We start from the raw sequence: 17,542 nt of genomic DNA, 5'->3' as shown, positions 1-17,542 counted from the left end.
CTTTTGAATCCCTTACTACGCTCAAGATTCTAAATTACATTCACTCGTTACGCTCGTGAATCTATTATAGAATCTTTCGCTTGCACGGGACTCAAAATAAGCACTCGAAGAAATATCAAACTTTGATCTCTTGTTGTACAAATAACTATTGTTTTGTTTTAAATTTTGTTTAGGTATAGGTAAACCAGAACTTTGGGAGTATTGTCAAGAGGGCGCTCGTTTTGAATTTTATATAGCAACAATTTGTATAGTGGGGACAATGGAAATTGGCAGATGATTTTTGTTTTATTCCGACAACTTTAATAAGTGCGAAGTTTGATGTTTGGATATTTCTTCGGTTTTTACGCTTAAATGGCTGACTCGATTTAGATAAAATGAATAGCGTAAAGTCAATAAGTAACGCAAGAGTTATAAGTAAGAATTTATATAGATAATTTTTCTTTTTTTGTTTTCTTTTTTTTAGGTTTGGTCATTTAATTACGCCCTTACGCCCTTCGCTAGCAATCCGTGATACCGATGCATGCGATACACCTAATACACAAATCAAATTATTACAAGACATCAACCAAATCGTGACGACCTGACTATAGTGACATTTGTCCATAAGTTTGAAACTTACCCGTCAATTCAGATGCTAATTTCGTTATGTTTTCTAATGGAAGAAATTTCTCTCCCGCTAGTTTTTTCTTTCAATAAATAACTATATACACTATTTACAACTTTTTTCTCTGTAAAATCTAAAACTTTCGGCATGATTATTGCAGTCTAATAATAATTCACACGAAACTAGACAAAGCAATGTTTACATTGTCAATATTGACAACTATCATAGAGGGTAGATGTTGTCTATTATTAAAATTGTTGCCATTGCTAGAAATTAGTACCAACAAATTTCCGTAACATGGCGCACCCTCAATAGATCCTGGTTCACCTATACTTATTGCATTACACTTTGACACTTGATATGACCGACACCGGATTACATAGATTTTTCGGATATAACAAACTGACCAAAATGTAAGTAAACTCGACACGAAAGGCAAAGGATTTTTATTTCCCTTCCTTATGAGCATGCTGCATATTTTATGCAAGACGTGTGTCCGTGTCCTTAACAGATTGAATATTTATCAGAATACCGCTCTTGAGGTTATGTTTACTACGAAGCCGTAGCTCGCTATGTCGTAGGATCTGATTCATACCTACTATTAAAAAATGGTAATGGGTCACTTTAGAATGGAAAATCACAGTGATAGGTCACTTTTCATTAATCTTGAGAGTACGTTAGACTTTTTTAAGAATTTTCCATTGATCGTAACACAATAACCGTTAGGCACCTATTGTGTTTCAACAATGACCTTTTGGTGGGCCCTTACTTTTCGTTTCTAACATTTAGAAGGTACTGGTACTTTATAATATACTAAGAGAATATACTTAATTACTTACTACTTAAGTACTGCTGTGGCGCAACGACCCGAAGTGGATCTTGGCCTCCGACACCAAAGACCGCCATGCTACTCTGTCCAAAGCCGTTTCTGTCCAGTCGACGGCGCCGAGTTCGTTAAAGGTCAATAATAGGGCTAAGAGAATATACAGTACAAATATACTAAGAGAATAATATCCCATTGAAAACCTTCTACATTTCTCGAATATCTAAACAAAACCTTTAATAAACATGAACCGCTTTTCAATTCGACAATACACCTCGACTAAGTAATGAAATGGATTTTTTTATTATTATTTTAGTGCCGACGAGATTTGTCGTAGGTAGATTTGTACTTATCTCTTTCAATTTTCTTATACACGTCCATATAAGAATATAAAATAATAGAAAAAAACGATGAAAAGTCACAAACCATAATTTATTACTGATCTTTAAAAACTGGTGTTTTTTTTAAATAAAGTACGAAGACTTTGTCATTTAAAATGTTTATTTATATGTCCTAGGTGGTGGCGTTCTACTACGGCCTGAACAGCAGCTACAAGCCAGTGGCGGGCAAAGCCATCCACTGGCCAGGTGGGCGCCGGGCTGCCCCGGCGGACACCCCTCGCTGCGGGTTCTTAGGGACTGACCCTATGTGTCAAGGAGGTACTATAGACAACAAGTGTTTGAACAATGGCTGCTAGCTAGTGGCGGGCAAAGCCATCCACTGGCCAGGTGGGCGCCGGGCTGCCCCGGCGGACACTCCTAGCTGCGGGTTCTTAGGAACTACCACTCAGATATTATAAGTTTCTTCTATGGCAAGTATATTGACGAGCAGAGTCGGGTGAGGAGTTAGTGGAAGTTAAACACCTTATGTGTGCTAGTATAAGAACATTCTGAACGTTTATTCTCTAAATGCCTATTGTTTTATACACGTTAGGTTGCGCTGACACAAGCAATATGCGTTTATGTCGCAGTAAACCAAAGCGTTACTGCTAAACACGGAAAGTGGACATTTGCCACATTACACCTCCCCCGAAAGTTCCTCTCATCGCCGGGGTGGCAGAAGAAAAAATTTAAACGCATGTTACTTGTTTACAATTTTTTCTGAAATTTAATAAAAAAAATATGTTAATAAATTGTATAGGTAGGTATAATAAAACAGTCTTTATTCAGCTTGGTCATTATGTGTCGTATTAATGTCGTAGTCCTTGTAAAAAAATATCGTTATCTTTTAATAAGAAAATATTATCTTCACTTAAAATCTCTCAAACGTTAAATATATTAATTTACTTCCTTTTCTCATAAAATATGAATCTCCTTCTTTAAAAACATTTACCTACTCTTCATCTTTAAAACATTTACTATTCAACTTTAAAACATTTAAAAACATTTGGTATTCAACTTTAAAATATTCACTCTCGCTGTTTATAGTTACGGTATCTCCCATAATTCTGATAATAAAATAAACTAATGCCGTATTAAATGTTAAGCCTTTCACGGACACCTATAAGGTCGACTATGATCAAGGACATAACTGGGTTGCGCCTCTGTGCGCACCCTTCACCTATCAATGCTATCCATAGCAAATCTTCAATAAACACCTAGGGCATGGTCACCCTTTATCAACTCTATAAGATGGCATATCAGGCCAGGCTGTACGGCTCTGCCTGTACCTAGAGACATAAATACATTAAGACAATAAGTCTCCTACAACTTTCACGGAGGATACTGTATATCACACTATGATCAAGTACGAAGGACTAGTGCTCTAGCTATAAGGTCACATTTTATAAATAAATGTGCCTAAACTCCTTAAAACTTTTCAAAATCGTACCGTACTGTAAGCTTTCTGTAAAATAAACATTATTATTTAACTTCCAAAATTAAAAAAAAAACGATGTAATAAATCAAACTTTCGCTGTATATCAGGTGATCAGTCCGACACGTAGCTAAAGTATCAATCATTACTAAGAAACAATAAAATAATTTTATTGAATTGAGTTGTTAATTATTTAATCGTTATGCGATGTATCAAATTTCATTCATCGCTTATTATAATATTCTAACTCGCGGCAAAGTCTCGCGGCCTAGTTAAGTTTTCTGTCGACGTGCGCACAACGCGTGGCACGCGCTGCAAATTGCAACATACATGATTGAGGACACTATTCGACACTTTTAATTTTTATATTATATTATGACTTCTTATGAAAATTATTTATACTCGAAACGAAATTGAGTTTAGCGACAACCTTTAATAATTATGAATGATTTAAATATGACTGCTACTGAATTGAAAAAAAAAATGCTGGCTTTTAGAGAAAATTAATTAAAATTATGAATTACATGTAGGATTTACATCCTATTGCTGCGTGGCTGGCCGTCCTCGGCTTCGTCTTCGTCCGGTCCGGTGCGAGTTCGCGACCGGCATTCTTGGCAGCTGTTGGCGCGGCCTGGCGAGCTGGCACTTCCACGTGGCACTCGCTTGACGTTTCATATGGCTGGCTGGCTCTGCTTCCGATGATTATGATGGTGGGCCGGGATAACCCTGGACTCCTCTTGAAATGGGCCGGGATAACCCTGGACACCTCTTGATTTGCGAGCCGGGATACCCTGGACAGCGCTCTTCGTTCTTCTTAATTTATTTTCTTAACGCGGTTTCCGCTTTTTGATGTTGGTTGGTTCTTGATTCTTGATAAGCTGGTTGGTTCTGACTGCGTGGATTGGTGTTGAAAAAGTGGTTCTTCTTTTTTTTTCTTGCTTGATTTTTCCTTCTTTCTTGAGTGTTAGTTCCTTGTTGGTTCACTGGTCTGGATCGCCATCAGATATTATATGTTTCTTCTATGGCAAGTATATTGACGAGCAGAGTCGGGTGAGGAGTTAGTGGAAGTTAAACACCTTATGTGTGCTAGTATAAGAACATTCTGAACGTTTATTCTCTAAATGCCTATTGTTTTATACACGTTAGGTTGCGCTGACACAAGCAATATGCGTTTATGTCGCAGTAAACCAAAGCGTTACTGCTAAAAACGGAAAGTGGACATTTGCCACATTACACCACTAACATATATTATAAGTATTTGTGATGGAATAGGTATCCCAATACAGATCGTAGAATGTGTTGCCAAGAGGATATTATATCTACTGTGTGATTGTCCGCTGACTCGATGTATCAAGGATTTTTTTTAGATTGAGTAACAGCCGCGTGGTCGCCGCGCCGCTCGAGCGGACACGCCTCGCTGCGGGTTCCTAGGGACTAGGGACTGACCCCATTTCCTAAGTCCTAACAAATGTCATGTCACTAAAGCACTTAGCGAAAACTAGTGTTGACTAAAAATACCAGTTAGAACTACTTTTCTAAATCATTTTTAGTTCATATTTATTGTATATACATATGTTCTATGGGCCTTCACTGCCCGAAAATAAGAGATGTCTTTTTACTAGTAAAAACGCGTTTACACTAAAAACGAGGTTTTACGGTATCATATCTTTACATTCACATTTGCGGACCCTGCTTTGAAAAACCGCGGTATAATGAAATTATATCTCCATTGTGTGTCGTCTGTTTCACGCCGCCCAGAGACACAAACAGTGATCATTTACTGCTTTGTCGGACTCGCCGTGTTCTTGATACTGGCAGTCACTGCTGCGTGTGTTGCCTACAAGTAAGTATCAAAACGCAACTTTGCGTACTTTTCTTTTCGTTATTATAAGTTGCATTTTCTCTTATTTTTTTTTGTAGGTACCCACATATAAACGCGGGTGACTTTTGGATTTACAAGTGCTAGTCGTGCGTTTTGTAAAGACGTTTGGTCGAAGCTACTTATTCTAATTTAGGTAAGACATAATTTTACTAAAGAGCACTTATTCCAGCCTTTAAAAATGCTATTAGGCTCGCATGTAATAGCATCACTTTGTCCATTAGTGAGAAGCACATTACAGTATAATGGCTACATCAAAACACCTTTCACGGCATTTCCATACTGAACTTGAACTCTGTGAGTGCTTTATGTTTTAATAGTGAGCTTAGAGCTACGGGCGTTCCGAAGGTAACGGGTAACAGTATGATTATAATGAACAGTGTAATATGTCAGCAGTTGTATGCATACAAAAATATATAACGTTTGTTGTTGTTCCTTTGTATATGGTTCTGTATCAGGAATGCTGATGCAAATAATAAAAGAAAGTAATCTATCACTGAAACCAAATTTTAATATTCGGTAATTTTTTATTTTTTATTCGGTATAATTAAATAAACATGAACACGTCACGACCCTTTCTTAACTTCGTATCTAACCGAGTGTTCCCCACACTCACCAATTTTTTGAATTATATATGTATATGTACAAAACCCGACAAAATTCAAAGTACAAAAATAAAACTGGATCTTACGAGGCTATCACTAGGTATATCTGTCCTCAACGTATTAACGTTGCTTTTAGGACGCGCTGTTTTAACTAGTGCGACTAAAATAGACCTGTCGAAAAAAGTTAGTGAAAGTACTGTTTATTTTACTTGTACTATCTACTCGCTTCGCACTAAATAATGAATGCAGATTCATTAACTTACAGCATTATGTAAATTTCTTCTTCGTATTTATGCTTCGTTGCTTAAATATTACTGTTTCTTTTTATTTTTGTGTAACATTGTTATGTAATAGTTCTGAAATAATGTTAGAAGTCATAGACATTTTAAGTACCTATCTCGCCTATTTTTAACCCCTACCGTAATGCAAAAACAAGTTAGTTTTTTCGCGTTTACATTTTTTTAATTTTCCACCGTTTTTCTTAGTGACAAAGCTATATATTATATTGGTGTGAATGTGTGTAAACCTTATGCGCACTGACATTTTCTGACTGACGATTAATCAGTGATTTCTACAAGCAGCAAACGTCAATAATTATGATTCTAGGCCTGTCGGTTGCTGCCTCATATAAACTTTAGGCTAAACATTTCAACTTACTTGACATTACTCACATCATGCACCAATCTAAAGGCATCGGCTACCGGCTGTGTATCCATAGACGTGCACGTGCGCTATGTTTTGGAGCCACGCGGTGTGCCGTCTCTCGTAAGGATGTCTATATTACAACATGCACGTTCACGTCTACGCACACGCATTCGGTGCGCACAGGCCTTTAAAGTACTTACGTGTAGTGCTCGTAATGTCAAATCAAGTTGTTTTTAAAATGAATATGGCTGATGCTATCATGACAGTAAATATTTGTATTTATTCAGACAGGCCCGTATCGACGCTGAACTAAACAATATGGCGTGGCGTGTTCGACCTGAGGAGGTGCTGGTCGAAGTGGGCACCGGCTTGGGGTCCAGCCCAGCGCTGCACAGCGTCAATGAGGTGCTCAAGGTAAGACACTTCTAGAAGTGGGACTCTTCGCCCACGCCCGTATGGACGCTGAACTGAACAACATGGCGTGGCGTGTTCGACCCGAGGAGGTGCTGGTCGAAGTGGGCACCGGCTTGGGGTCCAGCCCAGCGCTGCACAGCGTCAATGAGGTGCTCAAGGTAAGACACTTCTAGAAGTGGGACTCTTCGCCCACGCCCGTATGGACGCTGAACTGAACAACATGGCGTGGCGTGTTCGACCCGAGGAGGTGTTGGTCGAAGTGGGCACCGGCTTGGGGACTAGCCCAGCGCTGCACAGCGTCAATGAGGTGCTCAAGGTAAGACACATCTAGAAGTGGGACCGTTCGCCCAGGCCGGTATGGACGCTGTACTGAACAACATGGCGTGGCGTGTTCGACCCGAGGAGGTGCTGGTCGAAGTGGGCACCGGCTTGGGGACTAGCCCAGCGCTGCACAGCGTCAATGAGGTGCTCAAGGTAAGACACATCTAGAAGTGGGACCGTTCGCCCAGGCCGGTATGGACGCTGTACTGAACAACATGGCGTGGCGTGTTCGACCCGAGGAGGTGCTGGTCGAAGTGGGCACCGGCTTGGGGACCAGCCCAGCGCTGCACAGCGTCAATGAGGTGCTCAAGGTAAGAGATATCCAGATGATACATCGTCCAGGCTCAGCGCTGCACAGCGTAAAAAAAAAATATTTTGTTGGATTATAATAGGTACAGAGATGCCCTTTTGGCTTGTCCTGGCGGGAACTCTTCCGTGCCCCAAGTAGAAACAGAAACAATAAATTAAAAGAGATAAATATAAATATCTTACGGTACACATTATGAGTTTTGGAGGACGAGGATTAGATATAGTTGGTCAAACCAAATTGTCAGTAAATAAGAACAAAAAAAAAACAATGCTAGTACTAGTGTAAGACAAAGATAGTATGATTCTCTCTGTCTATGTTTGAAATGAGACAGTCCTTTGACAAACTACATATTACCTATAGTCAAACTCGTCAACATCAGTGGAGCGTCATGTGATCTAAAGATTTCATTATGCTGTCCAAAGAGAATATAATCACTACGTTTATGCTGTCACTCCACTCAGTACGTAGTCCTTGACATGTTCAGCGTTGATTCTGGATTTGTACGCTAATTCTATAGTACGTTAAATTTAACACGTGTCACACACACATATAGAACCAATTTTAACGCTATGAGGTCCGTTTATTTTGAAATCGTACAAATTGAATTCGGCACGAATCCAATTAAGACGAGCAAAGGCAATCAGGATGTGTGATTTTGATGGCCACATGAGGCAGCGGATACCCCGGTCAATTTGTTGTCATATTGTTATACCGATGACCAAGGATCAGCCATCAGGCATTCAAGTGAGGTAACGGAAAGGTAAGTGAGGAAAAAATTCTACAATAGGAACGCCAATAACATATTCAGGGTTCAGGATTAAAGAAGATATTGAAGATGTTTAGCTTTTTAAGTAGCGCCGTCGATAAAGATTTGACCTTGTACCGACTATCTATTAATAAGGATATGACAAAAGAAAAGTTACATAAATTACATAATCTTCCTTTGTTTTTACTGTAAACATTATGAAAAACAAATTATATAATAAATCTGCTTATGACTCCCGTACCTACTGCAGTTTTTAGTAATTAAACCGCGTAAAATGTATTACACATGATAGCATAAGTACCTACTAAATTAGGTACTCGCAGTACTTAATTATCTACAAATAACATTGTGTTAGATAGTAAAAGTAGTCTCATTCATAATTAAGGATAAAGGACATCCTCGTAAACAGTACAAACATTACTATTATATAGACGTTAGCTTTAATACTGTAATACATATTTTTTTTACTTATACCTACACATTTAGTTTTAAATAATAAGCAACGACTGATGCTATAATACATACACTAGTATCCGTTCATTTGCTTAAAACAAGCTGCCACATGCTGCATAAATAGAAGGGGAAATTCGGCTATATTCATCTCCTTTCATTGAGATATGAATTAAAACAGTTGGAGATGAAAGCAAGATTGTTGTTTACATTACAAATGATTGTTTACTCGTGTGTTACAAATGCTCGTATCTGAAGCGTAAAGTATAACCCTTCTGCGAATAATTTACAAGACATAGAGTTTTCCGCAATCGTTTGCTGGTGTTTTCTTTTGTATAATATTTACGCTTGTCAGACTACTTAAGTGTTTAGATTTAATCATAATTTCAATTAGTACTTAAAAATATATGTGTATGTAGAGACTCTTACCTGCAGGCAAACTGTAAATACAGTTTTGCAGGAACCTGTCTAGTTATAAGCTCTGTACAATAATAAATAAATAATAGGCCTTACAAAACCATACTGTAGTAATAGGTACTATATTCAAATTAAGAAGAAATACATCGGTAAAAAACTAGTTCAGAAGAATACACTCAAGGGTTCTTGCATAGTATGGTCATAACTCATCTTACATCTTGCAAATCACCTGTTGCCATCCAGACGTTAAAAAATTTACTCCTCAGGTTATTAAATACAATGGAAAAATAAAACTGCTCCTATGGATTCTCTGATACAATAAGTATCAGTTTTTTTCCAAAATCCCGCCCCCAGACGGCTCTCATCGGAGTTAGTACTTTATTGTTATTTCATGGAAGCATAAATATAATATAAACAACGGAAACCATCCTGGCGTCATCTATTAACCTTTTAACCGTCAGTTGCACCATCCGCACTTGACCAACTGATCAACGTCCTCCGGCGCGCCGCGGCGGTTTACTATGAAACTTTCCATACAATAAAATTTAGCGAACTCTTTAACGAAGACACAGTTTGGTACAACCGACCCTTATACTGATATTATAAGACATACTAAATCGGGCTCATTTCGCCGCGGTCTAATAAATAAGACAAAACTTCGTGTAACGTACCACCGGCGACACGAGCACGATTGACGCTCGATAAAAAAATATTTGGCGGTAAAAAGGTTAAAACCTTTGACAGTTGCCTTCCCCACTTTGTGTTTTATTCAATCACGGTAGGCTTTTGGGCCTTTTTATGAATCAAAGAGACTCGCAAGATTAATTGTCCAGTTTCCTGGCTCCATTTATCTCGGAGTAAAGCGTATCGAGTCTTTGTTTGAGTCGAGAGACGACTAAATGGTAGAGTCTGCTAATCACCTTAAAAATAATATCTGAAAGACCGAGACAAACTTTGCTCGGAAAACATATAAAAACTCAAAAATGCGCGTTTTCTCAGAGATAAGATCTAGCTAGATCAATTTTTTGCATTGCATTTACATGAATTGCTCGTTTAAAGGTATAAGATACGTCCTTTCAGAGTAGTTTCTAGTTGATGGGGTCTCTTTTAGCAAAGCGTATATTTATAGAGGGCTTTATAAATATTTGATGACATGGTACGCCGCTTTTATATCAGCCTTAGATAAATCCTTAACTTACATCATCAATAGTAATTATTATTACATGCAGAGGTTTATTTCATAGTGTACAATAAATTACTTAGTTTAGTGAAAAAATAAAGTTCTGTCCGGAGATTAACTGTCTTTATAATTTGATTGTCTCGGGTTCAAAGGATATAATAGCGATTTAATATAAAATTTTGGAATAGCGATTTGGCCTCATTCCATATCTATTAAAGTCACTTTTAGGGTAATTGTCCCATATCGAATGAAATATAACTTTTCGTATTTTCCTATAAATTATATGTACAAAATGGTACATTACACTCAGTGTCAGTGCATTAGACGGTCTTCCTTGGTCGTTTATAGTACATTATTGTCGAGGTTCGCAAGTAGCCTTCCAGCCGAGTCATATAATATAGTGCTTTTCTCAAAAATGGTGCAAGAAATAGAAATATCTGCTTGCTTCTGTAAGCAACGTTCTAATTTTCACAGAAGTGTTTACTTTACAAAGTAAAGTAAATTTTATTTGTAGAACACAGGTGATACAAGTCTTAAGTAAAAATAGGTGATTACAGAGCTCTGTGTTTTGCCTATTGGCGTACAAATGTTATAAAACTTAAAAACTATGGTTACTCTGTGGTATATATTAATAAATTCTTACAATTAAATTAGCATGTTATCAGAAACAAAACAATTAACATTTAAGGTATTATTTATAGGTACATCATATTAAAGATATAACATATCAAATTTAAAATATAACATACACATTGAAAAGATTTGCTTTACCGCCTTTAAAAAAAAAATAGAAGTGTATTTTTCTGCTGAAAATACGCCAACCTATTTTCAGCAGAGGACCTATTATGCCATCATTTGATATGGCCATTTCAACTTTTAAAAAGTTTGAAACTCGACAAATAATGGAATTTGTATGCAACATTACAGTCCCGAAATCGAGACTGCAATTTTTTTAACTTATTATTTTTTTGACTGACCATAAACTACGCACTTCGCGACCTATTTTTTAACCAGCAACGTCGATTTTGCCGTCCATTAATGAGGAGATTTTTGTAATGGTTTACCCATTCCTTGTTTATGACCTGCATAAAACATTCACAGTTTACCGTATTTTATAGGTTTAAAATCAACCAGTCTGTTTGTTTCACTGGGCATTTATTGCCCATTTACGATTGTTAGATGTTAATGTTTATTGGGAAATAAATTGCTTTGGATTTTGTTGTATCTCTCAGTGATACTATTTAATGTACATTTTATCATGATTTTTATATATTACTAGCGACCCGCCCCGGCCTCGCACGGGTTAACAAATTATACATAAACCTTCCTCTTGAATCACTCTATCTATTGAAAAAAAAAACCGCATCAAAATTCGTTGCGTAGTTTTAAAGACCTAAGCATACATAGGGACAGACAGCGGGGAGCGACTTTGTTTTATACTATGTAGTGCTATATCTATGTCAAGTATAAGATTAATGTGACATATTGAATTGAAATGTGAATAAGAACTTCAATCGCTGCTTCTTGACTCTTTCTTCTTTAATTGACGGGAATCTCACGAGTTGTTATGAGGTGTATCTATGTTCTTATTTCACTGATCCCTTTTATATAAAATAATTGTATCCATTGTCCCTAGCTTTCCCTAGGCTGGAGTACCCGCGGAGCAGTAGGAACGCCTGCCTTCACTCTGTCTGCGTTCACCGTGGGCCTGTACAAGGGCAACAGAGTCGCCGTCAAGAAGATCCACAGGAAGAAGCTAGACCTCAACAAAAAGCTTATGTGGGAGATCAAACAGGTTAGTTTCTGGATGGTTTAGATTTCTTTTTTCAAAAAAAGAAGAAGGTGAGTTGAAAATACGTTCTAAGATAGCATAAACTGCCTCAACATGCACAATGATGAAGAGCAGTGCAAATCTACCGCAACATGTATACATTTAACAGGCGCATTGGCGGTTCCGTGGGAATCTGCCAAATCCTACACCGGAACAAGCGACACAACAGAAAACCACCGTGTCGCCGAAATAAAACAATTTTTAGCTTGTAATTTTTTATTATTGTATCTATGTTAGTTTGTAAGGTATGTATCTATGGGCCTTAGTTGCCTGATAATAAATGATATTTGATTTTGATTTGATTTGATCAATACAATCGGTATTTTACCAAGTGAGCAGCAAAATCGACAAAGCGGGCGAGATGTTCAACTTCACCACACGAACTTATTTTTAGGGTTCCGTACCTGAAAAGGAAAAACGGAACCCTTATAGGATCACTTGTGCGTCTGTCTGTCTGTCCGACCACACCCCCCCCCCCCCCCTTTATCTCCGGAACTACTGGGTCTAAAATTTTGAACAAAATACACAAAATAGTTCTAGGATTGACAGGAAAACCTATTAGAAATGTGCAGTCAACCGTGACTCGGACTTAATGTACGGAACCCTTGGAACGCGAGTCCGACTGGCACTTGGCCGGTTTTTTGATGATCAAGTTGTCTAGTTCCATTCGTTCCACATTGTCCTCAGGCGAGGAACGTGTCGCATGAGAACACGGCTCGCTTCATCGGCGCGTGCGTCGACTGCCCGCTCGTGTTCGTACTGACAGAGTACTGCCCGAAGGGATCCCTGAAAGATGTCCTCTCCAACGAAGAAATACAGCTGGACTGGAACTTTAGGACCTCGCTGGTTCATGATATTGTTCAGGTAAACTTGGGTGTTAAGGAATTTGATCCAACTCAGTGATTAAGATCCGTTTCATAAAAAGTGCTTAAAATTAGATTCTCAAACACTGCTCAAATTTATAACGACAGACGACTGCGACCCTTTCCCTCAAGATATTTTCAAAACTCTTTTTTTAATCCGCAAGAGAGCCGTCGCGCCATCTTTTTGAAAACTATTTACAATTCTTGGAGCATCCCTTGGACTGTATGCAAGGTCCTAGTTGGAGGGATCCTTGCCTAGGGTAAAGAGGCACTGACAGTGGGATCCCTACCAAGAGAAAAGATATAATTTATTGTACTTTTTATGTCTTGCAACCAGAAATTTTACCACACATTTATACGATTTTTTTTAACAAGGGCATGTGCTATCTCCACGGCGGTCTGGGCGCGCACGGCAAGCTCCGCTCCTCCAACTGTCTCATCGATGGACGCTTCGTGTTGAAGATATCCGACTACGGCCCCAACACGCTCTGCATACCTACTGATCTTATCAAGGACGACACTTATTATTATAGTAAGTGGTAGTTTGGCTTCTTATAGCACATGACATGAACCATGAGGTTGCGATCCAATCGAAGCTTATTTGAAAAGAATACTTGTTCAATTGATCATGGTATCATGTTAACCCTCATCAGTTAGAAGCAATGTTCATTTATGATGAGTATCCTGAACGTCAACCTGCACTACTTATTCTCTCTATCTCTGGTCGGTCCATCATGTCTGAGGATCGTGGTCAGTATCAGGGTTGCATCTGAATTTATAAGTAGTGCGGAGGCAGATCATCCGCACTACTTATAAGTTCAGATTAGGTATTCAGAATAAGCGATCTTGAGCTTCACGAGATTAAAACTTATTGAAAGTATCGATTGAATTGAATACCGTGAAAGCCACCATTATTATGTTTTGGTCTAGAACTGCTTTGGACGGCTCCGGAGCTGGTCGCCGCAAGCGTTTACCCTGGAGCTGCAGCATCTCTGAAGGGTGATGTCTACAGCTTCGGTATCATCCTAGAGGAAATCGTGCTACGCGCTGGCCCGTTCCACCATTACACCACCGCTATGACCAACAGAGGTAATGTTGTGAGACTTCCCTGAATCTGCAGGTTGACAGGAAAGACAGGGTTAGGTAGGACGATGGGGGTGATCCTCCAGAACTAACAATTCCAAGTGACCCCCCATTACAGACATGATAACTACCAATAAGACGAAATTGTCTGCATTCGTTTCTCTTCTTCAGCTGAAATGTAAAAGACACCGATCAATTTTAAGACTTTACATATGGAATTTGGCTCCCTTAATTTAGTCTTTCATTCCTTAGAGATAGTCTCGCGCGTATGCGGGCGCGAGTCCCCTCCGTTCCGGCCTATGGTCATAGCCAACGAGGCGGGAGCGGGCCCTGGCGCAAACACTGCGTCAGATTTGATGGACTTGGCTGCGAGTTGCTGGGCCGAGGCGCCCGACGACAGGCCCACGTTTGATTTCATAAATGCTAATCATATCAAGTAAGTTTCAAAATTCTTAATGAGGAGAGGAAAAACGGGGTTTATAAACTACATTTATCTATATTCTAATCGCCGTCTGCGCTGGGTAGTTTTTTCAATAGGACTAAACTTTATTACGAGATTAAACTGACCTAGCCACTGTTATTGTGAAGTGCTTTTTACTATTTACCTCATATATATTTGTGGTGATTTAACAATTGGTTCCAGCAACCCTCTTTTCATATTAAGACAGTTTTGGGCACCGAATTCTATTGTTAAACAATCAAACACTTACTAGATCGATGTTCACCAGCAACTTCTTCCTTAGTTGGATATTTTTTGACGCAAGCACTGGTGCTTTGGGTTGGAAGAGTTTGGGTTTTTTCTTTGGAGATTACTTACACCTAACAGTGGTTGTATGTCTCTGCGTAAAACGTAGGTGTTACGACTAAAACCGCTTTTATTAGGGGCTACTGTGACAACCTGATGGATGACCTGCTGAGCCGAATGGAGCAGTACGCCAACAACTTGGAGTCGCTCGTGGAAGAGAAGACGGAACAGTTGTCGTTGGAGAAACGGCGCTCCGAGGAATTGCTGTACCAAGTATTACCAAGGTAAGAATAGAAAAAGACAAAAAACATTTCATTATGTCACGTCTTTTTTACATCATTACAGTATAAAAGACTGGACGTTGAGAGTGAAAAAAATAGTGTTGTAGGAAACCGACTTGACGGCCCGCCATTCATGAAGACTTACGAGCCTCTACATGTCGAGCCTAAGTCTCAAAATTAGCTCTGACTTACATAAACTTACTCGCGAGAACATATAATTATTTTGTGGACTACTTCTAAAAGAAGGATTTATTACGAAAAAAAAAATATTATCAAAACAAGGACACAGACATTTTACAGGTTGCAAAGAAAATATCAGTACATATCGTACAGTGGGCCAAGAAAGTGGTCTACCAGTTTTGACAAAAGTTTCTGCGAGATCTAACGATCGCTAAGGTTGACAATTGTCACTGACATAATATTATTGCAAGGGGAAATCGACCTTGTTGTCTCATGACGTTCAAACGAACCTCAACCGTAGGGTGGTAGACCACATTTTTGGCCGACTGTACCTATTGGTATCATGGGTATGACTGCTACCAAGAGCATTGACCTATTTCGTTACCATTTATTCATTCATCCAGGCCAGTGGCTCAGCAACTGATGGCTGGCGAGGTGGTTCAGCCGGAGAGCTTCGAGTGCGTAACGGTCTACTTCAGCGACATAGTCGGCTTCACCGAGCTGTGCGCTGCCTCCACCCCGATGCAGGTGGTGGATCTGCTCAACGATCTGTACAGCACTTTCGACAGGATCATATGCTTTTATGACGTTTATAAGGTAAGATTTGCTGTCACTGATTAGCACCAGTGGCGTAGCGTGAACTAATCTAGCCGTGGGCGAAATCGCATCTGCGAGGCCCTTTTCTTTCACTGTGCCCGAAGCGAAGGGGCCTCACGCGAGGCCCTTCTTGGGGCGCGAGGCCGTGGGCGACGGGCCCACGCCTAGCTACGCCACTGATTAGCACTAAACGCTTTGCTTCCAGCTTTGTTCGTCTCTTGTGCCTTGGTCGTCCAGGATTATGTACCTAATGTGATGTAACCAATATTTAACTTCTATAGGAGGATTCATAAGATAACTATGTACTGAACTGTAATAAAAATCTTGAATAAATTCTACTCCAGCTTACTTATGTTTGTTAAACACTAGGTAATAAATAGTCATGTACCTATATTATAAATCATTCTCCCTTTTTAATGGAAAGTTAACTTATTGTTAATTATCAAATAGAAAGTCCTATTTGACTAACGGAAATAAAATAGGTGACGTGGCTATCATCTACCAGAAGGTGTAGTATGTCTATGTGTAGAATATTGCAAAATTTGCCAGCTCGTGCGTGACGTCGCCAGTTTTGTAACAACATGCTACTTTCACGAGTTAAATCCCGGGCAAGGATATCCTAACTCAAAACTTTCAAACGTGCTTAAATGACATTAGACCCCAAAGAGAAAAGTGACCCTTGTTAGTTAGCACTTTGATTACGGATGGAAAGTTAATCATATGCCCATGTTAATCCATTCGTAAAAGAATTAAGTAAGTACGTTAACTATCAAAAATGAAAAATGATAAAAAAACAGAAATGAGAAACAAGAACATGACGCTAGTGCAGGTTAGAGGATTATGTTTGGTTACCTCTCAGAAAAGTTTAAAGTGTGACGATTTTTGATGGATTAATGACCTATTATTTTACTGGGTGTAATTTATAATCCAGGGTGCATGTGTACCAGCAACAGTTACTTCGTCGAGCTGAATTAGTAAATCATATTATTATACATACCTATAGTAGCAGGCAGTAAAGTAAGTATAATGTCCTCCTCGGCTTCGCCACGGCCGACAATTCCATGTCATCTGAGGCTTTCTTATTTACTGGCCGAGGTGTGTAATTGTGTATTGTAAAGAGGGACGAACTTATAGGGAGGATGTAGAAGAAGATTAAATAGGTTTATGATGAACTTCGATATGTCCTGGTTTTAGCTAATTTACATCAATAATATTCGACTATTCTGGAGGGCTGTCTCTTTAGGAATGCCATCAGCACACCCGTTCCATCTGACAGCGAGATCGATTCTAAATTTAAAAGTGGCCTAGCTGCCAACCACTGACCAAAGAGCTGTAAAGGTTGCAAACCTTTACAGTATACTATAGCTGGTCAACCAAATCTTGTCAGTAAAAAGGCGCGAAATTCAAATTTTCTATGGGACGATATCCCTTCGCGCCTACATTTTTCAAAATTGTCGCCTTTTTCTACTGTCAAGATCTGCTTGACCAAGTATATTTTTCAGTTCGAAGGAGCTGGAAAGCGGCAATTTAGCTGATAGCAGTGAATTCTTTAGCGCCTAATGTAATCAATAAAAAACTGGCAATCTAGGAATAGTGCCATCCTGCGAGACAGGCATAGCCTAGTGCAGGTGTCACGGGCAATTTATATATCTTGCAACAACTTTAGCAGTGTTTAACCATATAATAAGTTTACAAAACCTTGTTACTTAATCATAAGTTTCACTGTTTCAATT

At 39.0% G+C, this 17,542-nt stretch overlaps 1 protein-coding gene across 1 annotated transcript in view; it reads left to right on the top strand.

The window, feature by feature from the left end:
* The window catches only part of LOC134655332 (atrial natriuretic peptide receptor 1), a 62,555-nt gene that overhangs the window by 40,412 nt on the left and 4,601 nt on the right, over positions 1 to 17,542 (top strand). Inside the window, exons 10-22 of the mRNA XM_063510783.1 lie at positions 1,945 to 2,086; positions 5,001 to 5,085; positions 6,659 to 6,785; positions 6,872 to 6,943; positions 7,137 to 7,259; positions 7,295 to 7,417; positions 11,866 to 12,024; positions 12,748 to 12,924; positions 13,299 to 13,455; positions 13,854 to 14,012; positions 14,259 to 14,442; positions 14,853 to 15,035; positions 15,617 to 15,809. Coding sequence (XP_063366853.1) covers positions 1,945 to 2,086; positions 5,001 to 5,085; positions 6,659 to 6,785; positions 6,872 to 6,943; positions 7,137 to 7,259; positions 7,295 to 7,417; positions 11,866 to 12,024; positions 12,748 to 12,924; positions 13,299 to 13,455; positions 13,854 to 14,012; positions 14,259 to 14,442; positions 14,853 to 15,035; positions 15,617 to 15,809 — 1,884 coding nt within the window. The remainder of the gene's footprint in view (positions 1 to 1,944; positions 2,087 to 5,000; positions 5,086 to 6,658; positions 6,786 to 6,871; positions 6,944 to 7,136; positions 7,260 to 7,294; positions 7,418 to 11,865; positions 12,025 to 12,747; positions 12,925 to 13,298; positions 13,456 to 13,853; positions 14,013 to 14,258; positions 14,443 to 14,852; positions 15,036 to 15,616; positions 15,810 to 17,542) is intronic.

This window comes from Cydia amplana, chromosome 16, assembly GCF_948474715.1.
Source record: "Cydia amplana chromosome 16, ilCydAmpl1.1, whole genome shotgun sequence".
Taxonomy (NCBI): Eukaryota; Metazoa; Arthropoda; class Insecta; order Lepidoptera; family Tortricidae; genus Cydia; species Cydia amplana.
Note: the sequence above shows the minus strand (reverse complement) of the source record. Positions and strands in the feature narration are given on the sequence as shown.